The sequence below is a fragment of the Palaemon carinicauda genome, chromosome 44, assembly GCF_036898095.1.
Source record: "Palaemon carinicauda isolate YSFRI2023 chromosome 44, ASM3689809v2, whole genome shotgun sequence".
In the NCBI taxonomy this organism is placed as follows: Eukaryota; Metazoa; Arthropoda; class Malacostraca; order Decapoda; family Palaemonidae; genus Palaemon; species Palaemon carinicauda.
The window spans coordinates 12,608,489-12,633,488 of record NC_090768.1 but is presented as its reverse complement, the minus strand read 5'-3'; the positions used below and the strand labels follow the sequence as shown (position 1 = coordinate 12,633,488).

The 25,000-nt window shown below is 46.8% G+C and overlaps 1 protein-coding gene across 5 annotated transcripts in view; it reads right to left on the bottom strand.

The window, feature by feature from the left end:
- Positions 1-25,000, bottom strand: part of LOC137634164 (anoctamin-5-like) — a 500,953-nt gene that overhangs the window by 326,361 nt on the left and 149,592 nt on the right. For all 5 annotated transcript variants that reach the window (XR_011042462.1, XR_011042463.1, XM_068366420.1 and 2 more), the window contains exon 5: positions 17,735-17,899. Coding sequence is in view for 3 of the 5 variants with exons in the window: in XM_068366420.1 (XP_068222521.1) it covers positions 17,735-17,899 (165 nt within the window). In the remaining 2 variants the exon portion in view is untranslated. The remainder of the gene's footprint in view (positions 1-17,734; positions 17,900-25,000) is intronic.

The following is a 25,000-nucleotide window of genomic DNA, read 5'->3' as shown; positions in this document are numbered from 1 at the left end:
GTTTTTCCTTACTTCATTTCATTACCTGGCTACTTTCCTTGTTAGAGCCCTAGGACTTGTGGCATCCAAATTTTCTAGATAAGAGTTGTACCTTAGCTAGTAATAATTGTAGATTAGCTATTAATAATAATAAATTAATGATAATACAGTAAAAGAATTGACGGTGAAATAATAATAGATGTACTGTACTGTCTCCCAAAAGCTGGGCCGAGAACTTCAACGGGCCCACTTCCACGGTGCCAGAAGTGGGCCAAGAACTGCCACGGGCCCAGAAATGGGCCGAGAACTTCCAAAGGCCAAGAAGTGGGCCGAGAACTTGCACGGGCCCACTTCTGGGCCGAGAACTTGCACGGGCCCAGAAGTGGGCCGAGAACTTGCACGGGCCCAGAAATGGGCCGAGAACTTCCAAAGGCCCAGAAGTGGGCCGAGAACTTGCACGGGCCCCAGAAGTGGGCCGAAAACTTGCACGGGCCTAGAACTGGGACGAGAACTTCCACGGGCCAAACCCAGAACAGAGACGAGAACTTCCATGGGCCCAGAATTGGGCCAAGAACTTCCACGGGCTCAGAAGTGGGACGAGAACTTCCACGAGCCCAGAAATGGGACGAGAACTTTCACGGGCCTAAAACTGGGACGAAAACTTCCAAGGGCCCAGAACTGGGACGAGGACTTCCACGGGCCCAGAACAGAGACGAGGACTTCCACGGGCCCATAACAGAGACGAAGACTTCCACGGGCCCAGAACAGAGACGAGAACTTCCACGGGCCCAGAAGTGGGACGAAAACTTCCACGGGCCCAGAACTGGGACGAAAACTTCCACGGGCCCAGAAGTGGGCCAAGAACTTCCACGGGCCCAGAAGTGGGCCGAGAACTTCCAAGGGCCCAGAAGTGGGCCGAGAACTTCCAAGGGCCCAGAAGTGGGCCGAGAACTTCCAAGGGCCCAGAAGTGGGCCGAGAACTTCCATGGGCCCAGAAGTGGGCTGAGAACTTCTACAGGCCGGGAAGTGGGCCGAGAACTTCCATGGGCCCAGAAGTGGGCCGAGAACTTCCATGGGCCCAGAAGTGGGCTGAGAACTTCTACAGGCCGGGAAGTGGGCCGAGAACTTCCATGGGCCCAGAAGTGGGTTGAGAACTTCTACAGGCCGGGAAGTGGGCTGAGAACTTCTACAGGCCGGGAAGTGGGCTGAGAACTTCTACAGGCCGGGAAGTGGGCTGAGAACTTCTACAGGCCGGGAAGTGGGCTGAGAACTTCTACAGGCCGGGAAGTGGGCTGAGAACTTCTACAGGCCAAGAAGTGGGCTGAGAACTTCTACAGGCCAAGAAGTGGGCTGAGAACTTCTACAGGCCAAGAAGTGGGCTGAGAACTTCTATGGGCCCAGAAGTGGGCCAAGAACTTCCACGGGCTCAGAAGTGGGACGAGAACTTCCACGGGCCCAGAAGTGGGACGAGAACTTTCACGGGCCTAAAACTGGGACGAGAACTTCCACGGGCCCAGAACTGGGACGAGGACTTCCACGGGCCCAGAACAGAGACTAGGACTTCCATGGGCCCAGAACAGAGACTAGGACTTCCACGGGCCCAGAACAGAGACGAAAACTTCCACGGGCCCAGAACTGGGACGAAAACTTCCACGGGCCCAGAAGTGGGCCAAGAACTTCCACGGGCCCAGAAGTGGGCCGAGAACTTCCACGGGCCGAGAACTTCCATGGGCCCAGAAGTGGGCTGATAACTTCTACAGGCCGGGAAGTGGGCCGAGAACTTCCATGGGTCCAGAAGTGGGCTAAGAACTTCTACAGGCCGGGAAGTGGGCCGAGAACTTCCATGGGCCCAGAAGTGGGCTGAGAACTTATACAGACCGGGAAGTGGGCTGAGAACTTCTACAGACCGGGAAGTGGGCTGAGAACTTCTACAGACCGGGAAGTGGGCTGAGAACTTCTACAGGCCAAGAAGTGAGCTGAGAACTTCCATGGGCCCAGAAGTGGGCCAAGAACTTCCACGGGCTCAGCAGTGGGACGAGAACTTCCACGGGCCCAGAAATGGGACGAGAAATTTCACGGGCCTAAAACTGGGAAGAGAACTTCCAAGGGCCCAGAACTGGGACGAGGACTTCCACGGGCCCAGAACAGAGACGAGGACTTCCACGGGCCCAGAACAGAGACGAGGACTTCCACGGGCCCAGAACAGAGACGAGGACTTCCACGGGCCCAGAACTGGGACGAAAACTTCAACGGGCCCAGAACTGGGACAAAAACTTCCACGGGCCCAGAACTGGGACGAAAACTTCCACGGGCCCAGAAGTGGGCCAAGAACTTCCACGGGCCCAGAAGTGGGCCGAGAACTTCCACGGGCCCAGAAGTGGGCCGAGAACTTCCAAGGGCCCAGAAGTAGGCAGAGAACTTCCAAGGGCCCATAAGTGGCCCGAGAACTTCCACAGGCCGAGAACTTCCACGGGCCCAGAAGTGGGACGAAAACTTCCACAGGCCCAGAACTGGGACGAAAACTTCCACGGGCCCAGAAGTGGGCCAAGAACTTCCACGGGCCCAGAAGTGGGCTGAGAACTTCCAAGAGCCCAAAAGTAGGCCGAGAACTTCCAAGGGCCCAGAAGTGGGCCGAGAACTTCCATGGGCCCAGAAGTGGGCTGAAAACTTCTACAGGCCGGGAAGTGGGCCGAGAACTTCCATGGGCCCAGAAGTGGGCTGAGAACTTCTACAGGCCGGGAAGTGGGCCGAGAACTTCCATGGGCCCAGAAGTGGGTTGAGAACTGCCAAGGGCCCAGAACTGGGACGAGGACTTCCACGGGCCCAGAACAGAGACGAGGACTTCCACGGGCCCATAACAGAGACGAGGACTTCCACGGGCCCAGAACAGAGACGAGAACTTCCACGGGCCCAGAAGTGGGACGAAAACTTCCACGGGCCCAGAACTGGGACGAAAACTTCCACGGGCCCAGAAGTGGGCCAAGAACTTCCACGGGCCCAGAAGTGGGCTGAGAACTTCCAAGGGCCCAGAAGTGGGCTGAGAACCTCCAAGGGCCCAGAAGTGGGCCGAGAACTTCCAAGGGCCCAGAAGTGGGCTGAGAACTTCCATGGGCCGGGAAGTGGGCCGAGAACTTCCATGGGCCCAGAAGTGGGCTGAGAACTTCTACAGGCCGGGAAGTGGGCCGAGAACTTCCATGGGCCCAGAAGTGGGTTGAGAACTTCTACAGGCCGGGAAGTGGGCTGAGAACTTCTACAGGCCGGGAAGTGGGCTGAGAACTTCTACAGGCCGGGAAGTGGGCTGAGAACTTCTACAGGCCAAGAAGTGGGCTGAGAACTTCTATGGGCCCAGAAGTGGGCCGAGAACTTCCACGGGCTCAGAAGTGGGACGAGAACTTCCACGGGCCCAGAAGTGGGACGAGAACTTTCACGGGCCTAAAACTGGGACGAGAACTTCCACGGGCCCAGAACTGGGACGAGGACTTCCACGGGCCCAGAACAGAGACTAGGACTTCCATGGGCCCAGAACAGAGACTAGGACTTCCACGGGCCCAGAACAGAGACGAAAACTTCCACGGGCCCAGAACTGGGACGAAAACTTCCACGGGCCCAGAAGTGGGCCAAGAACTTCCACGGGCCCAGAAGTAGGCCGAGAACTTCCACGGGCCGAGAACTTCCATGGGCCCAGAAGTGGGCTGATAACTTCTACAGGCCGGGAAGTGGGCCGAGAACTTCCATGGGTCCAGAAGTGGGCTAAGAACTTCTACAGGCCGGGAAGTGGGCCGAGAACTTCCATGGGCCCAGAAGTGGGCTGAGAACTTCTACAGACCGGGAAGTGGGCTGAGAACTTCTACAGGCCAAGAAGTGGGCTGAGAACTTCCATGGGCCCAGAAGTGGGCCAAGAACTTCCACGGGCTCAGCAGTGGGACGAGAACTTCCACGGGCCCAGAAATGGGACGAGAACTTTCACGGGCCTAAAACTGGGAAGAGAACTTCCAAGGGCCCAGAACTGGGACGAGGACTTCCATGGGCCCAGAACAGAGACGAGGACTTCCACGGGCCCAGAACAGAGACGAGGACTTCCACGGGCCCAGAACAGAGACGAAAACTTCAACGGGCCCAGAACTGGGACGAAAACTTCAACGGGCCCAGAACTGGGACGAAAACTTCCACGGGCCCAGAACTGGGACGAAAACTTCCACGGGCCCAGAACTGGGACGAAAACTTCCACGGGCCCAGAAGTGGGCCAAGAACTTCCACGGGCCCAGAAGTGGGCCGAGAACTTCCAAGGGCCCACAAGTAGGCAGAGAACTTCCAAGGGCCCAGAAGTGGCCCGAGAACTTCCACGGGCCGAGAACTTCCACGGGCCCAGAAATGGGACGAGAACTTTCACGGGCCTAAAACTGGGACGAGAACTTCCAAGGGCCCAGAACTGGGACGAGGACTTCCACGGGCCCAGAACAGAGACGAGGACTTCCACGGGCCCCGAACAGAGACGAGGACTTCCACGGGCCCAGAACAGAGACGAGAACTTCCACGGGCCCAGAAGTGGGACGAAAACTTCCACAGGCCCAGAACTGGGACGAAAACTTCCACGGGCCCAGAAGTGGGCCAAGAACTACCACGGGCCCAGAAGTGGGCCGAGAACTTCCAAGAGCCCAGAAGTAGGCCGAGAACTTCCAAGGGCCCAGAAGTGGGCCGAGAACTTCCATGGGCCCAGAAGTGGGCTGAGAACTTCTACAGGCCGGGAAGTGGGCCGAGAACTTCCATGGGCCCAGAAGTGGGCTGAGAACTTCTACAGGCCGGGAAGTGGGCCAAGAACTTCCATGGGCCCAGAAGTGGGTTGAGAACTTCTACAGGCCGGGAAGTGGGCTGAGAACTTCTACAGGCCAGGAAGTGGGCTGAGAACTTCTACAGGCCAGGAAGTGGGCTGAGAACTTCTACAGGCCAGGAAGTGGGCTGAGAACTTCTACAGGCCGGGAAGTGGGCTGAGAACTTCTACAGGCCGGGAAGTGGGCTGAGAACTTCCATGGGCCCAGAAGTGGGCCAAGAACTTCCACGGGCTCAGAAGTGGGACGAGAACTTCCACGGGCCCAGAAGTGGGACGAGAACTTCCACGGGCCTAAAACTGGGACGAGAACTTCCACGGGCCCAGAACTGGGACGAGGACTTCCACGGGCCCAGAACAGAGACTAGGACTTCCATGGGCCCAGAACAGAGACTAGGACTTCCACGGGCCCAGAACAGAGACGAAAACTTCCCCGGGCCCAGAACTGGGACGAAAACTTCCACGGGCCCAGAAGTGGGCCAAGAACTTCCACGGGCCCAGAAGTAGGCCAAGAACTTCCATGGGCCCAGAAGTGGGCTGAGAACTTCTACAGGCCGGGAAGTGGGCCGAGAACTTCCATGGGTTCAGAAGTGGGCTAAGAACTTCTACAGGCCGGGAAGTGGGCCGAGAACTTCCATGGGCCCAGAAGTGGGCTGAGAACTTCTACAGACCGGGAAGTGGGCTGAGAACTTCTACAGGCCAAGAAGTGGGCTGAGAACTTCCATGGGCCCAGAAGTGGGCCAAGAACTTCCACGGGTTCAGAAGTGGGACGAGAACTTCCACGGGCCCAGAAATGGGACGAGAACTTTCACGGGCCCAGAAATGGGACGAGAACTTTCACGGGCCTAAAACTGGGAAGAGAACTTCCACGGGCCCAGAACAGAGACGAGGACTTCCACAGGCCCAGAACAGAGACGAGGACTTCCACGGGCCCAGAACAGAGACGAAAACTTCAACGGGCCCAGAACTGGGACGAAAACTTCAACGGGCCCAGAACTGGGCCAAGAACTTCCACGGGCCCAGAAGTGGGCCGAGAACTTCCAAGGGCCCAGAAGTAGGCAGAGAACTTCCAAGGGCCCAGAAGTGGCCCGAGAACTTCCAAGGGCCCAGAAGTGGCCCAAGAACTTCCACGGGCCGAGAACTTCCATGGGCCCAGAAGTGGGCTGAGAACTTCTACAGGCCGGGAAGTGGGCCGAGAACTTCCTCGGACCTAAAAGAGGGCCGAGAACTTCCTCGGACCTAAAAGAGGGCCGAGAACTTCCTCGGACCTAAAAGAGGGCCGAGAACTTCCTCGGACCTAAAAGAGGGCCGAGAACTTCCACGGGCTCAGAAGTGGAATGAGAACTTCCACGGGCTCAGAAGTGGAATGAGAACTTCCACGGGCCCAAAAGTGGGCCAAGAACTTCATTGGGCCCAGAAGTGGGGCGAGAACTTCCACGGCCCCAGAAGTGGGGCAAGAACTTCCACGGCCCCAGAAGTGGACCGAGAACTTCCACGGCCCCAGAAGTGGACCGAGAACTTCCACAGCCTCAGAAGTGGGCCGAAAACTTCCACGGGCCCAGAAGTGGGCCAAGAAATTCCACGGGCCCAGAAGTGGGTCAAGAAATTCCACGGGCCCAGAAGTGGGTCAAGAAATTCCACGGGCCCAGAAGTGGGTCAAGAAATTCCACGGGCACACAAGTGGGTCAAGAAATTCCACACGGCCCAGAAGTGGAACTAGAACTTCAACAGGCCCAGAAGTAGCCCGAGGATTTCCACGGGCCCAGAAGTAGCCTGAGGACTTCCACGGGCCCAGAAGTAGCCCGAGAACTTCCACGGCATCACAAGTGAGCCAAGAACTTCCACAAGACCACAAGTGGGCCGAGAAATTCCACGGGCCTAGAATTGGGCCGAGATCAATCACGGGCCCAGAAGTGAGTCGAGATCAATCACAGGCCAAAGAGTGGGCCAAGATCATTCACAGGCCAAAGAGTGGGCCAGGATCAATCACAGGCTGGAGAGTGGGCCAGGATCAATCACAGGCTGGAGAGTGGGCCAGGATCAATCACAGGCTGGAGAGTGGGCCGAGATCAATCACAGGCTGGAGAGTGGGCCGAGATCAATCACAGGCTGAAAAGTGGGCCGGGAACAATCACAGGCAGAAAAGTGGGCCAGGATCAAGCACAGGCCGAAGAGAGGGCCGGGATCAATCTCAGTCCCAAGACTGGGCTGAGATCAATCAGAGGCCCAAGAGTGGGTTGAGATCAATCACAGACCAAAGAGTGGGCCAAAATCAATCACAGGCCAAAGAGTGGGCCAAGATCTATCAAAAGGTACTAGAGTGGGTCGAGATCAATCACAGGCATAAGAGCAGGCCGAGATGAATCACGGTCACAAGAGTGGGCCGAGATCAATCACAAGCATAAGAGTAGGCTAAGATCAATCACGGTCACAAGAGTGGGCCGAGATCAATCACAGGCAGGAGTGGGCCAGGATCAATCACAGGCTGGAGAGTGGGCCAGGATCAATCACAGGCTGGAGAGTGGGCCGAGATCAATCACAGGCCGAAAAGTGGGCCGGGAACAATCACAGGCAGAAAAGTGGGCCAGGATCAAGCACAGGCCGAAGAGAGGGCCGGGATCAATCTCAGTCCCAAGACTGGGCTGAGATCAATCAGAGGCCCAAGAGTGGGTCGAGATCAATCACAGGCCAAAGAGTGGGCCAAAATCAATCACAGGCCAAAGAGTGGGCCAAGATCTATCAAAAGGTACTAGAGTGGGTCGAGATCAATCACAGGCATAAGAGCAGGCCGAGATGAATCACGGTCACAAGAGTGGGCCGAGATCAATCACAAGCATAAGAGTAGGCTAAGATCAATCACGGTCACAAGAGTGGGCCGAGATCAATCACAGGCAGGAGTGGGCCAAGATCAATCACAGGCATAAGAGTACGCCAAGATCAATCACTGTCACAAGAGTAGGTCGAGATCAATCACAGGCATGAGTGGGCCAAGATCAATCACTGTCACAAGAGTGGACCGAGATCAATCACTGTCACAAGAGTGGACCGAGATCAATCACAGGCATGAGTGGGCCGAGATCAATCACAGGCATGAGTGCGCCGAGATCAATCACAGGCACAAGTGGGTTGAGATAAATCCCAGGCCCAAGAGTGGGGCGAGATCCATCACAGTCCCCAGACCAAGGAGTGGGCCGACACCAATCACAGGCCAAAGAGTGGGCCAAGATCAATCACAGGCCAAAGAGCGAGCCGAGATCAATCATAGGCCAAAGAGTGGGCGGAGATCAATCACATTCCAAATAGTGGGCCGAAATCAATCAGAGGCGGAAGATTAGACCGAGATCAATCACATGCAAAAGAAAGGGCTGAGATCAAACACAGGCCCAAAAGTGGGCCGAGATCAATAGCAGGCCAAAGAGTGGGCCGAGATAGATCACAAGCCAAAGAGTGGGCCGAGATCAATCACAGGGCCGAGATCAATCACAGGGCCAAGATCAATCACAGGGCCAAGATCAATCAAAGGCCCAAGAGTGGGCCAAGATCAATCAAAGGCCCAAGAGTGGGGTGAGATCAATCACAGGCCCAAGAGTGGGCTGAGATCAATCACAGGCCCCAGAGTGGGCTGAGATCAATCACAGGCCCAAGAGTGGGCTGAGATCAATCACAGGCCCAAGAGTGGGCTGAGATCAATCACAGGCCCAAGAGTGGGCCGAGATCAATCACAGGCCCAAGACTTGGTCGAGACCAATCACTGGTGCAATAGTGGGCAGGGATCAGTCACAAGCCCAAGGGTAGGCCAAGATCAATCACAGGGCCAAGAGTGGGTCAAGATCAATCACAGAATCACAGGCACAAGAGTGGGGCTAGATTCATCACAGACCAATGAGTGGGCCGAGATCAATCATAGGTGAAAGAGAGGGGTAAGATCAATCACAGGCCAAAGAGAGTGCCGAGATAAATCATAGGCCCAAGAGTGGGCCAAGATCAATCATAGGCCCAAGAGTAATCACAGGCCCAAGAGTGGGTCGAGATCAATCACAGGCCCAAGAGTGGGTCGAGATCAATCACAGGCCCAAGAGTGGGTCGAGATCAATCACAGGCCCAAGAGTGGGTCGAGATCAATCACAGGCCCAAGAGTGGGTCGAGATCAATCACTGGCCCAAGAGTGGGTCGAAATCAATCACAGGCCCAAGAGTGGGCCGAGATCAATCACAGGCCCAAGAGTGGGCCGAGATCAATCACAGGCCCAAGAGTGGGCCGAGATCAATCACAGGCCAAAGAGTGGGCCGAGATCAATCACAGGCCAAAGAGTGGGCCGAGATCAATCACAGGCCAAAGAGTGGGCCGAGATCAATCACAGGCCAAAGAGTGGGCCGAGATCAATCACTGGCCAAAGAGTGGGATGGATTCTGTGATCTAGATATTTAAGTTACTTTAGGATCTTCAGGATCATTATGAGGTCTACATACATCTAGATACCTAGGTACCTCTTCTGCCCTTGGAAGTCTAACATTCATACAGTAGTAGCTGAATTAAATTCCTTGTATGCTCTATGGGCTTCTGTCACTTTGTCAAAGATAATCCGGTTTTCAAAGGATTTATTATCATTGCCAAGTCTATTCCTGATTTCTTTTATTGATCTAAATTTTGAAAACTCCTTGTGAATGTCATAAAAACTCCAGTCCAAAGGCACTGGCTTAACTAACAGGATTACTATTTTTATAAGTTCCTAATATGGTTCCATAGTAACAATGGAGCTCTTAGAATTATTCATAGCCAAAATCAGAGAGAAAGCAGATTGGTTGTCAATGGGTTTTGGTGGGGTCGCCATAATGACGAGAAGACTTATATCATCTGGATATTCCCCCCACCCACCAAGGAGCCACACTTAGAGGACAGGGTCATCCCTCAAATTAGGGCCGCCCTAGGGGCAATATCCAGAGATACACCCCGCCCTCAGCACTTGAGGCGTCATGACGGCCGTCAACATCAGACCCAGCACTGAGGGAAAGGTTTGACATAAAACTTTTCCCTCGCTCGGGCACGTCGGGTACTAGAGTTCTTTAGAGATGGTATGCCGTCCATCCCACCAACGCCAAATCCAAAGAAGCAGCCAAACCATAATCAAACACAAGGCAAAGTCACCAACAACTTCATGCCCAAGAGTTGGAGATGGGAGGAGAAATTAAATAAACAAAAGGAAAAGAGTAAGTGCTGACTAAGTTAGTTGGATCAACAGCTTGGCACCCAGGACCAGTGGGAAAGCAATTCCCACCGAACATCGTAGCCCAGCTGCTGATCCCTAAGCCCACTATCCTCGTCAAGGCTTCAGCATCTGGGAGGACGAGGAGGAGAGAGACTTGACGGCAACACGTTAGGTACGCAACACTTTCGTGACACTACGTAACATAACCTTAACTTTAAATTTAACTTAAATGAAATTAGCTTACTGTACACACATTTAAAAATAAAATGTTAATCTTACGTTACACTAAACTTAATTATACATTTTGTTTTCATTTTCATTTTTTTTACTTTCCTCCTCCTTCCGGCTTGGCTCCTTTTGCCTCGCTTTCACCTGCACTTTTTGACGGCCTTTTTAAAAGGAACCTATCTAGGGATGTTTGCTTTTGTCTCCCCTTCAAAGTGTTGCAAAAATGACGCACGCAAGTGTTGTCACAATAGGCTAACGCATGACCACTCACCAACTTGCCTCTTTCATAAAATTATTAAACTCCTGCCACTTCACTATCATGTCTTTGATTTCTGCCGTAGAAAGGTGGCCCTCATCTTCCACCTCCTCCTCGCTACTGAGCTCCAGCAACACCTCCGAATGTTGCATCTCCTGGAGCTCGATCAATTCCTGTGTTGTGAGCTCTTCCTGATGCTCCTCGACAAGGTCGTTCACATCTGCCTCGTCTATCTCTAGCCCCATGGACTTTCCAAGAGACACGATTTCATCCATTACAACAGGTTCGGGGTCATCAGGGTCTGTCGTATCGAATCCTTCAGAGTCCCTCTCAGCGACGAAAGCTGGCCACAATTTCTTCAACGCTGAATCAAGAGTTCGTCTTGTGACACCCTGCCATGCATTGTCAATAATTTTCAAGCAATGTATGATGTTGAAATGTTCCTTCAAAAATTCCCGAAGGGCGAGATTGGTGTTGTATGTGACATCAAAGCATTTCTTGAATAAATGCTTTATGTACAGTTTCTTGAAGTTAGAAATAACTTGTTGGTCCATGGGCTGGAGGAGTGGCGTGGTGTTGGGCAGGAGATAAAAGACCTTGATGAACCTGAATTCATTAAGAATGTCCTCTTCGAGAATTGGAGGGTGACCAGGGGCATTGTCGAGGACCAGGAGACATTTAAATGGCAGGTTTTTCTCCAAATATTTTTTGACTGCCGGACCAAAGCACAAATTAACCCATTCTGTGAAGAAATGCCGGGTAACCTAAGCCTTAGCATTAGCACGCCACATCACTTGCAATTTTACTTTCAGAGTGGTACACCAGCAGTGGCTTGACCTTACAGTCACCGCTGACATTGGCACACAAGGCTAGAGTTAATCGGTCCTTCATAAGTTTATGGCCCAGTAGTCTCGTCTCTTCTCTGCCATGATGAAAGTCCTCCTGGGCATTTTCTTCCAAAAAAAGGCCAGTTTCATCGCAGTTGAAGACTTTTTGGGGGATGAAGCCATGTCGGACGATAACCGAGGCAAAGGTTATGATGAAGTCCGCCGCAGCTTTCGCGTTGGAACTTGCTGCTTCCCCATGCCTCACAACCTAGTGTATCCCAGTCCGTTTCTTGAAATTATCCCGCCAGCCACGACTGGCTTTGAAGGTTTCCGCTGACGTCGAAGTCTCCCCTTTCTCAGCTGCTTGCTTCCCTTTTAAGTCATCATAGATTCTACTGGCCTCCTCACATATGATCGTCTCGGTCACGCTCTCAGCCGCCAACTGTTTCTCATTTATCCCAATTAAAAGAAGCCTCTACATCTCGCTGTGAATATCATTAAGCAGCTTGGAAAGGATGGTTACCCCTTTGGAAGGCTAGGTGCTCTTTATAGCATCCTTCTGCTTGAGGATGGTACATATAGTTGATGTACTCCTCTCATATTGGCGCGCCAGCTCAGTCACTCTTACGCCATTCTCATGTTTTGCAATTATTTCATGCTTCATCTCCATTGTCATCATAAGATTCTTCTTTTTATTACCCTTGTTTGCACTTGCTTGCTTTGGACCCATTGTTTATTTATTTATGAATGATTCACACAAAAAACAGGTAAGAAAACAAAACGATGCTCTCAGATAAACTTAACATGACCGAGATCCGACGGGAAAGACCGAGCGATGCTGTCCTCGTGAGCAGCCTCTCGCACACGCGGCCACCTGACAGCCGCATAGGAACTACTGTACCTCGTATCTCAAATTTTTCCTCTTATCTCGGGATAAAAATTTGCTCGGAACTCTTCTTGCATCTCAATTTTCTCATATGTTGGGATGCTCGTATCTCAAGGTATTACTGTACCACCTCGCCAGGGTATTGGGACGCAACGTTATTAGCTTAATACTAGGTATACAAGGAAGCATGGTTTACCTGCAGTGGTTTAGGTCAGCTTGTGCAGAGAACCCAGGATGCTGCTTTCCCCAAGAAAGGGGAAGCTGAAGAAAAGAATGAGAGCCAGTCAAACCTTTCATTCATGCAGACTAAAACCGGGTAACAGTGCCCTCAACCTTCTACTACTACTCCAATAAGGAGCTTGTGGTATCATAGCAGCTGTTGTGCAGCCACCACAGGGCCAATAGAGAACGTAACGAACCTCCTGTGGGTCACGTCTTGCAGGTTATGGGCTGTGAACGTATTCTGACGTTTGCAAACCCCAGCCTGTAGAACCTGTGTCGCTGAGACTTTTCTCTTGAATGCCAGAGACATAGCTACGCCCCTGACATCGTGAGAACTGGGGGGACGTGAAGGAGGAGGGTCCGGATTCAGGGCATGGTCTATGACCTTGAGAATTCAAGCAGATATGGTGTTTTTAGTGACCCTCCTCTTGTTCCTCCCTGTGCTGACGAAATGTGCACGCACAAAGGGGACGGGCTGCGGCTATTCTCTTAAGGTACACCCTCAAACTCCTCACTGGGCAGAGTAAGACATGATCAAGGTCATCAGTTACAGAGCGGAGACTTGAAATCCGGAAGGAATCGAATCGGGGATATGCCACTCCCGGATTCCGAGTCTTGGCTACAAACTCAGAGCGAAGCTGAACCTTACCTCTTCCCATCCCCTTGAATGGGCGATGTTGTACGAGACCATGAAGTTCACTGACTTTCTTGGCCAAAGCTAGTAGTAACACCATCTTCCAAGTCGGGTGGCGATCTGTTGCCTGGCGAAATGGTTTATAGGGAGGTCTCTTTAGAGACCTAAGAACTCAAAACCACATTCCTTCCTGACTTCCGCTGGTGGTGGAGCACTCCCTATGCGAGGAGAATTTTCCTCCGAAGGTGGAAGTGAGGAAATTCGAACCTCCTGAGACTCCCTCGTCAGAGGTGAGGCAGGAGAGCGTCAAGAGGGCAAGACAGGAGAGACAGGCCTCGATGGCCAAACAGGAATCAGTTTCACCCTACGGATGTTACCACGTCTGAGACTCCTCTTTTTCTCTTTAAGAGGGAAGCAGCCAAGGTTCTTTGCCGGAGATCTGTTGGAGCCGCCGGATGTTGAGGTCTTTGAAGAGCGGGATGATATAGCAGGCCCGAAGGCTTGTACAACTGCTGTGACCATGGCACTGAACTAAGGCTGTCTCCTGACAGTGGCACTGTCAGAGATCTCCTGAAGAGAAAGGGATCCATTGGTCCCTGTGAGGAGTCTCGACCAATGGTTGATGCGGTGTGTCTGCCTTTGAAGATGGAATCTTTGGAATCTTGAACCCTTCTGTGGAGCCTCTTCCTCCTCCTCCTGGCAGACACGCTGTAACAAGCAAGCAAATTCTGCGCAAGCAAGTGCTGTGCAGGAGAGTGCTGGTGAGCAAGCGAATACTGGTGTGCAGGCAAGCGCGGGAGTGCAGGCAAGCGCGGGAGTGCAGGCAAGCGCGGGAGTGCAGGCAAGCGCGGGAGCGCAGGAAAGTGCTGGTGAGCCGGAGAATGCTGGTGCGCAAGCGGGCGCAGGCGAGCCAGAGAGCGCTGACGAGCGCCGAGTTGGAGAACGCTGATGCAAAGGAGAGTGCAGGTGCACAGGTGAGTGTTTGGGAGCTGAAGAGTGCTTGCGAGCTGGAGAGCGCTGATGCACGGGGGAGCCCTGATAAGTAGGGGAGCCCTGACAAGTAGGAGAGCGCTGGTGTCTTGGTGAGCACTGGTAAGCTCACGTGCGTTGGCCATCGACAATAAGCTGTTGAGCGCCGATGAGCCAGCAAATGCTGGTGTTCTGAACGCGAGAACGAGCTGGAGAGCGCCGGCGATCAGGAGATAGCTGGGACATTGGAGAGTGCCGGTGATCGGGAGATAGCTGGGACATTGGAGAGCGCCGGTGATCGGGAGATAGCTGGGGCATTGGAGAGCGCCGGCGATCGGGAGATAGCTGGGGCATTGGAGAGCGCCGGCGATCGGGAGATAGCTGGGGCATTGGAGAGCGCCGGCGATCGGGAGATAGCTGGGGCATTGGAGAGCGCCGGCGATCGGGAGGTAGCTGGGGCATTGGAGAGTGCTGGGGCATTGGAGAGTGCTGGGGCATTGGAGAGCACCGGCGTTCGGGAGGTAGCTGGGGCATTGGAGAGCGCTGGGGCATAGGAGAACGCTGAAGCGCAGGAGAGCGTTGATGGGCTGGAAAGCGTTGGTGTGCTGGAGAGCGCTGACGAGATGTTGGCGAGTGCTGGCGCCAAGCCGAAGGTCTGGATCGCTGTGAAGGAAGACGCGTTCTCAAGGGCAAGGGATGTTTTGCAACATCACGAGACAGGAATGGTGAAGGCAGGTTAGGAGCAGGGATGTGCCCTTTGGAAGGGCAAACATCCTCCGTGAGGGATCGTGAGCGACCCTCAGAAGAATCCAAGACTGAAGTCCGAGGACTAGAGGCAGCGTCTTCAGGAGAAGGTCCAGGAATGTGCGAAGATTGAAGGCCAGGCGACAACGGAAGGAGGAGGCTCCTCTGCAAGTGAAGGCTGCGAAGACGAGGCTGAAGAGCCGAAGAGGCGCCTTTTCACCGATGGCGAAGGGAGACCTCTAAGGCGAAGCGGAGGGCAAGCTCTGCGAGATCGCCGACGTCTCTCTGGGGGCCGGTTGATCAGCAAGCTGACCTCTACAAGCAGCAGTCCTCCGTGGAGGAGTCTATGAGTGAACTCCTCCTCCGAGGAGAAACTCGCAGGAGAGACAGACGAAAGACTTTGCTTCCCCCTCGAAGGATCATCAGGAACGGGGGAAGCGCAGTTGGCAGCAACAGGTGAAGAGACTGAAGACGCCTCAGACACCAGTACGTCGACGTACGACAGAGGATCCACCTCCGATGTCGACGAAGGCTGCACACAAGCACCACAGATGATGAGCTGCAGCAAAGAGTCCTAGGAGGGCAAACCCAGACGTCCCAAGGATGACCACACCTGTACAAAAGGAGAAAGACACATGGCCTCACCCTGGGGGAGAGTTGGGGCTACTTCACTGGGGAAGCAACACCATCTCTCCAGGACCAGGGTTGACCAACAATTAAAGGGCCTACGTTACTACTCTTTGGTCTCTCGGAAGAGAACGATCGAAAGTAGAAGCCCTGGGTATTTTCCCTATCATAGAAATTTTTTTACGTTGAAATATCGCGCTTTGACCTCTTTTTCTGCCGGCTCAAAGGCAGACAACTCCCAACACTTGCTACACTTGTTATCCCTATCCTTTCCCACCGTTGACCTCTGCAGGCGGGACAAGGGGTGTGACGATCAGTGTCCACGGCCAACATGAAAGTACCGCAGGGCAGATACGCATGGTCGGCAGAAGTCATCACACACACACACACACACACACACTAATAAAGAGAGAGCACAAACAAAAAGCAATTAATGGCAGTCCAAAATAACTTGGTGAGGATGAAGAACGGCAATGACCGTTCACCATCCGAGCCAAAAGCAATGCCAGCTAACTCACAGGTGTGTGAGCAGAAGCGGTATCAAGCTATCGCCAAAAGTCATAACACCTAATAAATAGCGTAGGTTTGTATTCCAGTTACGGAACAAATATATTTTGACAAAACTTAAAGGTTGGTCCTGAGAAAGTAAAAGCTTATCTCCAATTAAATCAGACCTCATAAGATATTAAAGTTCAAACCAGGGTGGGATATTTATTTCTTCTTTTATATCTCATTAATATGAAAACAAAAACATACTTAAATGTTTTGAAACAATTACCTAAATATTTACCTATATCATTAATCACATGGAATTTTCATTAGCTCCAATGAAACTTGAACGAGGTCACACGATGGGGTTCCCACCCTTATTCTATTCTTTGGTAATACATATTGGATAAGAAAATCACACTACATTTTGTTTTCATAAAGAATTGTGGAAATGGGGATAATGCTGGAACCTAATTGGTTCAGTTCATTTGTTGTATTCTTATCCAATCAAATACAATTTTGGAATTAAAGAAATTCCAGAGACCGTTTCAGTCGACGGGAACAAAAACCCAGTTTCTGTCGAAAGCGAAGATTTTTTTCAGAGGGGACGTCCAATGTGTAATCCCGTTGACCAGCTGTTTTGGTAAATTTAATGGTACATTTAATGATTCGAAGCCCTGGGTTATTTTTTTGCAGCAACCAGTTTCAAGTAATGACTATGTTCTGTTCCGTTTATCAGTAATTTACTGAAACTTTAATATTTAGTGCTTCCTAATGTGAAGTATCTGAAGAGGGTTTTGCTCTAAAGGTGAATCCCCCTCTGCAACTTATTCCAAATCAGGTATGGTTAATAAGCCTAGCTTAAGTGCATAGGTAGTTTGAATGGTTCCCAAGTGATATGACACTGTTCATCAGGTTAGATAATGGGGTGGTGTCAGAGGTAGTTATACCCTAGGTTAGGTTAGGAGGGTATGATGAAACTACACTACATTCCTTTATTTTACGCATTGTGTTCCTCCACCCAAAAATCTTATTTAACCATTATAGTCCCAAATTCATATTCCTTTGCAAGGGCATCTTACATCACTGAAGCTACTTGGTTGATATGGTTAATAAGATCAGATTCTTACAACACACACTTTAATGTAAAGACATTTAATACTAACATCCAGAAGCCATGCCTTGTGTAAACTGTAAATCTACCAATGTAAGGATGCAACTTAGCTTGTAATTCTGTAAAATTTGACTAACAGATTATGGGCTTATTTAAGAATGGCCTGTTGGAAAAGTTAGGACTAGGATGTAGGCTAATGCTATTATAGATTATTCAGATTAGTTTCTTTTCCCCCAACCTGGTTTTTCGCCGTGGTTTGTCTTATTGATTGGATATAGAGTGCATTTGTAGTAGTTTGGGTAGTCTAAATACGATTTACAGTCAATAATACCCGATTTATTAGCTAGGGTAGGAAGTTTTTTTTTTCTTTTTTCTTTTTTTTTTGACCAACTTTACCAAACTTCGTGCACACGTTCCGAGAGTTAGCTAAACAAATATTTGCACAGAATGACTAACCAGAGCAAAAATTATCTAAGCATTTCATAACACAGACAATACCTTTAAACAATATGAAGGATGGGTTTGGTGGAAAACTGATTCATATCACTATTACCACCCAAAATATCAAACTATAAACTGAAGGTAGGCACAATCCAAATAAATTTGAGAATAATACCTAGAATTTAAAAGTAATATACTAAGATTCGTTACTTTGCAATCCCTACTTTTCACATGATCATCATAAATCCGTTACCAATAGTCCAGTAGAAAAAAATAACGTTACTCACGGTCTTATCTTCGGTTTCCAGCTCTAATCCTTCTTCCTTGAGGTTTTGTTCATACACACGACGTCTTTCGACTTTTTCGGGATCATCCTCTTCTTTGTAGGCCAAAACAAAGTCTATTCTTCTTTTGTTGTCCCGGAAGAACAAAGTTTCCACAGTCTTCCTCACCTGGTAATAGGGGATCATATTAAAAACTTGACAAAACAAGGAGCCGACACAAGAAGAAAGACCGGACGAGTATAGATCCGAACAGCAAATGGTAACTAGATTTCGACAAACAAGAAGTTAACCTCCAACAGCCTTCATTATTTTAACAGTTGCATGATTTTTGTTTTACAGTGACGATCTCCCCCTCTCTCTCTCTCTCTCTCTCTCTCTCTCTCTCTCTCTCTCTCTCTCTCTCTCTCTCTCTCTCATATATATATATATATATATATATATATATATATATATATATATATATATATATATATATATATATATATATGATAGATTGATACCTAAGTAAACGTCCCTTTTAACATTTTGCGATAACAATATAGTAAAATGGATAAGAAGAGGCATTTGGGGTTTTTATTTAAAATATAGAGTAGTCTACACACACACACACACACACACACACACACACACACACACATATATATATATATATATATATATATATATATATATATATATATATATATATATATATATATATGTGTGTGTGTGTGTGTGTGTGTGTGAAATGAACAGAACATAATACCAAAAAGTAATATATTTTTAGACACTTCGTATATATGCGCAAATCGAGACCAAAACAAACAAAAGTGACACTTGGGAAATCGTATTGGAACCACAAGATCAAACGGACAAATATCTAATATTGCTATCAAGACAAAATAAATGATCACAAAATGTACAAATTTCTGTAATTACATAGTGTCCAAATTTGTTTAATTGTCCAATGGACCTAAAACTTTACAACACTGGACAATCGAAGATTGCCTTTCAAGACTCCATAAAGAATACTAGAAAATTTAGTCTTCCGTCTTGTGATGTGGGTATTGTGTTTTATAGTATGTACTGGGAAAAAACTACAATCAGACCTTTTTGTAAATATCTATATATTACCTTCCTTATACCAATTTATAAATGGACTTTAATATTTCATTAATTGTATGACTAACTAATTACACGAGCGGCGGCATTGTGCAAACGTGCTTGCTGAGTTCTTTCTCAGCTTGAACGAATGATACATCTTAGTAGTGAGATTAGTTTTTTTTTTTTTTTGTATGAAATCACTTATTGTAACTGGGAAACAGTGTCCCATATGTAAATCTGGAAAAGGAAGATAGACTGGATAGGATGAGATTTTCGTCACAAAATGAGTCGTGATGACATTAGCAATGGTAATATACAGCGAATGGAATGTTTATGCCCTGAATACAGAAATGAAATGTAGTTAACAAAGGAGGAACAATCGCTGAACAATGATGCTAAAAAAAAATTCGCACACGAAGCGGTCTCCACACCGCAGGTATAGCGAACGAAAATCGCAGATATTGCGGTCGCCGCTCGAAAATGATATCAGAAAAACATTTGCTGATTTTAAATGAGTGAAGAGGGAGCTTTGAGTTGGCAATATTCTAACATATGAATGTGAGAAATCATATGAATTACTGTAAAGAATGTCTTTATAACTAGACTTATGAATTAATTATAGTCTACAATTTTCTAAACATCTATGCAGAAACTAATTTGCCACAATTGGTATTATAAAAGAAGAATGCTTGTAAATTGAAAAGTGAATAGGCTACACTTAGCAAATTCATTCTTTTCTTTATCATCCACACTCTTTCAATCCTCCCTTAATCCACAACAAACTTCTTTCCAAGCCGATGTAACAAAACTCTAACATTTGTATTCTTCTGGACTTTTGTCCCATGTAACTAGATTCATTTTACTGCTGGGCCTACTACTTGTCGACGAACGTTATCATCCCCTCCTACCCCTATTGACGCAAACGGCTTTGGTTAGATTTCACCAAGTGGAAAAAGATCGTGTGGTGTGGAGACTCGTATTGAACATAATATATCACCGTCAGCAAAGCAGATCCCCGCAAAGCTAGTGGGGCACCGGGTATGCAGGGAGGTGCCGCTGCGGTGAAAAATCCGCTCCGCTCAAGTGTGAAAGGATTCATTCATATAATCCATCACTCGACTGACAAAAGCGGATCCGCACCGCTTGCGAAAGCGAATTGAAAACGCATAATGTGAAAGTGGCTTACGGGTAGAGCCAGCGGGGACTTACCAAATTGGACTGGGATCGTTGACATGGAATCAGATAATTTCTTGATGAAATTTGAGTTACTGGATAAATCTAGAATTGATTACCTCTCGACAAAGTCTGACTTATTAGATGAAGCTGCAATGAAGATGTTTCTTCCTACCCTAAAGAATGAAACTTACGCAGAAAAAGTTAAGGGTTGAAATCAAAATAACTGAGAAGAGAAACGAGGTTGCCAGACTTTAAAATATTGCAATTGTTGATATGAGGTCTACTTCAACTGGAAACGTTGTTGTAAACTTTGCTGATGCAAGCAGTAGAGATGATGCATCGATTATAATACATAACGATGGTTCAAGGTGCCGTTACGAACAGTATTGGGAAGTTGAAAGCAAAAGGTATGATTTGCAATGTTTATAGAGAAGAGAACGATGTGGTAAATGCATTAGTTGACAGAAATCGGTTATTACAGTCAATCCCTAATGTAAAAGAGAGGATAAGTATGACATTTCAGACACTTGGTGCAGGTAGGACTGTCCATATAATTCTGAAATCGTGATGGGGGAATTCGAAAAGCTATTCATGTTAATGAGGATAAAATTACTGTATGTTACAACAGAGAACGTATGCAACGTAACAGATAGCATGTGTTAACTTGCATCTATTGTCTGAGATATGGTCACAATGAAAAGGTCAAGTTCAAGGGGATAGCAAAGTCTTCTGAAATTGTGCTGGTTTAAAGGTCGCTCATGAATGGCAGAGGCAAGGGACAGTGACATTGGCCTAGCAATCAGGACAATGCCCTAGAGACTGACCATATATTATATGATCAGCGACCAAGCCTCCTCTCCACCCAAGCTAGGACCAGGGAGGGCCAGACAGTGGCTGCTGATGACTCAGCAGATGGACCTATAGGCTCCCCCAAAGCCCCCAAACTTAGCTCACAAGGATGGTAAGGTTGCGGGCACGAATGGCACTAACGAGTCTGAGCGGGACTCGAACCCCCGACAAGCAAACATAAGACAGAGACGTTACCAATCAGGTCATGGTGATCATGAAACGAACGTATGTTCTTCGGATTTCATCAATTACATAAACTGTTTAAGATAGAAACACATTGGCACTACTCAAAAGAGGAATTTGATATACTGAACACGTTCGATGTGGTATTAAGGTAAGTGGCATCAAATACTAATCGTGGATACAAATGTTAAAAGTTTCACAACGTCAAAAACATAACACTGATCAATTTACAAATGAGAAGTTTTGATATTATTCTTCGTGGGTATGAAAACAAAGAACTAACTGCTTGTTTTGTGGCCACAGACTTTTTATTCGAAACTATTCAAAGTGATGTTTTTCTTTCGATAATTCAAAATAGAGTATTACTCAGTGGATAGCATAAATACGTGCTTGTGTATTTAAGAGAGGGTCCCGCAGGCCACCGAGATTATTCTCTTGACTTGGGACTAAACTAAACTTACCTAAATCAATATTTTGCTTAAAGGCCACGCAGATTCCTACACAAAATTAATTGCTTTCTGAATTATGAAGAGCTAGAAAAGGTTGTGCAAAACAGTTTAGTTGTTTATGCTTACAAGGATATACTGTATACTAGAAATAAATCTATTTTTCCAAAACATCCGTAGACATCTGTTTCAAATGTAATCATCAAATTTATGGCCTGTATTATTATTATTATTATTATTATTATTATTATTATTATTATTATTATTATTATTATTATTATTATTACTTACTAAGCTACAACCCTAGTTGGAGAAGCAGGATGCTATAAGCCCAGAGGCCCCAACAGGGAAAATAACCTAGTGAGGAAAGGAAACAAGGAAAAATAAAATATTTCAAGAGTAATAACATTAAAAAAAAATATTTCTTATATAAACTATAAAAACTTTAACAAAACAATATGGAGAGAGATTAGATAGGATAGTGTGCCCGAGTGTACCCTCAAGTACGTACGGATTTAGTGTTTGTAACTGATTCCTATCTAATGGCACTTCGATACTTCAGTTACCTGTCAATGACCCACAACATAATGCTTTGCTTTATTTACAATCGATACAAGTTTATTATCAATAAGTTACAAAGTCGATTCAGATACTTGTGATTATCTTCATAATACAGATAACTCAACAAAAGAGCCATGCGAAACACTGGGGTGGGTAGAATACCCTTGAATTACATTTTGTTAAAGACAGCTATATCTTTACTTGGGTAAGAAGGCGTGGCCGAATTAATTACACCACTAATTCAAGCAATAATAATAATGAAAATAATAATAATAATAATAATAATAATAATAATAATAATATTTTTTCTACTTCCATAGAACCATTAAGGTACTGTAATCGCTGTTACTTTTAACTCTATTAACATAGACAACAACATTTCGTCCATGACGTCTTTTCGTGAATTGAATCGCATTATCTACAATGAGAGATGGCACAGCTATGATGGGCAAAAAAAAAAAAAAAAAAAAAAAAAAGAGCTTTCGAAGGCATATTTAAGAATCCAAGATATGGTCGTCTTTCCTCCTTACTTTACTAATTAATGTTTTTTCCCGCATTTTTTATGTACTTCAGCACACCAATGATAGAATCTTTAACCTAGCGATGATTGATTGATTGATTGATTGATTTGAGGTTTTCTGGCATTCTGATATTCGCATATCTGTTTTGACGCTGTTACTGTTTTTTAGAATGATATATTGTTAATTTATTCTCTTCAATATTTATTTCCTTATGTCCTTTCCTCACTGGGTTAATTTTCCCTGTTGGAGCCCTTGGGCTTATAGCATCTTGCTTTTCCAACTAGGGTTGTAGCTTGGCTAATAATAATAATAATAATAATAATAATAATAATAATAATAATAATAATAATAATAATAATAAGGGTAGCCTGGCGATGAAGATGACAACCTGACTTGCTTTCATGTTTTCGATATGAAAGTGATCACCTTAATGAAATGTAAGACGACGCAATAATTGCCCCGGGAGATCATATTACACGACCTAGATAGAGTATTTTACAGATCTGAAAGAGCGAAAACCCATTTTCCAAATACAATACTTATAAACATTAGATGTAACGTTGCGGATAACTACATTACCTTGTGAAGTAGTAGTTTTTTTTTTTTTTTTAAACTGATAATGCACCAACAATGAATATTCATGAATTTTGAGACCAATGTTGAAATTCTTTATCCTATACTTAAGTGGGATTTTTTTTTTTTTTTTTTTTGAGGGGGGAGGAGGGGGGGAGACAGGGATGCAAATGACATTCAATCGCTCGGAACGCCAACGAGGCTTGGTTAGACTAATAGTAATCAAGGCTTGAAAGCTGGCAATATTGATGACAAGGCTTATGAAAGGACGATAAATCCAAATGAACATTGCTCTCGACAACACAGAATAAAGAACTTGAGAATTTAGAGAAAAAATATTACAGCGAACCTCAAAATTCCCCCCTTAAACTATATGGTGTCATACAATGAAAAAATAATCAATGGCATGTTGGATTCCTAGTAACGGTAATAAAAAATTATGTTGGTTGTTACCTTGTTCCAAATTTGCTGTTGCAATAAACCTTTTGATTTCTTCTTGAAGCTGTGATAACCATTTGTTGCTACGGATTAACTAAAACGCTCACTAAATTGCAATATTCTTATCATTCGAAATAGGATTTTATCATCGATCTGGCTGTCACTTGATAAATGTTAATTTCGTAGGGCCAGCATAACACTGAAACAAACAATTTGACATGTATACGTGACACCAATTTTAGCAGAAATATCATGTGCATGTGAATTCTGACGACAAAATCTACAAATTGCCGAAAGGGTTTAGAATTATTTTGCTAAAAATATATCAATTTTCACATTGTTAGCGGATTTGAGACAATGAAAGGTCACTATGAAAACTACTATCAAAATTTGTATTTTGTATTTAAGAAATACGACAATGATGAAGAAATAAAAAGATGATACTGACTAATCTAGAGATGTCCCATAAATTTTATTCTACCAGGAACAAAATGAGCAATAAGACTTCTGTCAAAGATCATAAATCAAGTCAAATCAACAGGACTTGCATGAATTGGTTCTACACAAGTTATTGTTATACCAAAGAAAATTACCATTTTAATGTATAACATTGAAATTAGCTTTTCCAAAAGTAGTTGCAAATTAGCCTTTCCGATATCCAAATACCTGAGCACAACGTCTCAAGAAACACAGGATAAATTAAAACTATCAGTGATATGAAAAACATTCGTTTGTTAGCATGAAAAGCCACGTTTAAAGGCCAGTCATGAATGGCAGAGGCAAGGGACAGAGACAATACCCTTGCACGACTGACCATACCGTATGATCATCGCCCAAGCACCCTCTTCACCCATTGGTTACTGATGGCTACTGATGATTAATAAGTTACGCCTATGGGCTCTCCCAAAAGCGCCATCCTTAGCTCACAAGGATGGTGAGGTGGCAGATACTTCAAGAAACTATCGAGATTGAGCGGGTCTCGAACCAGAGTCTAGTAGATCACGAGGCAGGGACGTTTCAAATAGGCTACCACAAGGAAAGTATTTATATACGGGTAGATTTGAACCCTGGCACAAGTGACTAGCTAAGTTTATGACTTGTTTAGAATAGGTAAGGAATTCGTTTAATTTCCTCAGGGATTAATTAATCTAGCAAACTGTTTACTGGATACTGAAAGTCCAATTTTCTTGAATTACTTCAGGTACACATTACGTAGCATGTATCAAGACCCCAAGAATGATTGACGTTCATATAACTATACATACAAATGTAGCTTCTTACATTAAACAACATTCAATTGCGTTACCTTTACGAAAATAAAGTAATGTAAAAAAAACTATATATCATAAGAGAAACAGTTCCTTGTAAGGACTTTTTGGTAGAATATCAAATTAATATTTCAGAAACAATTAAGTGTTATGTACAAGGAAAATCCGCCA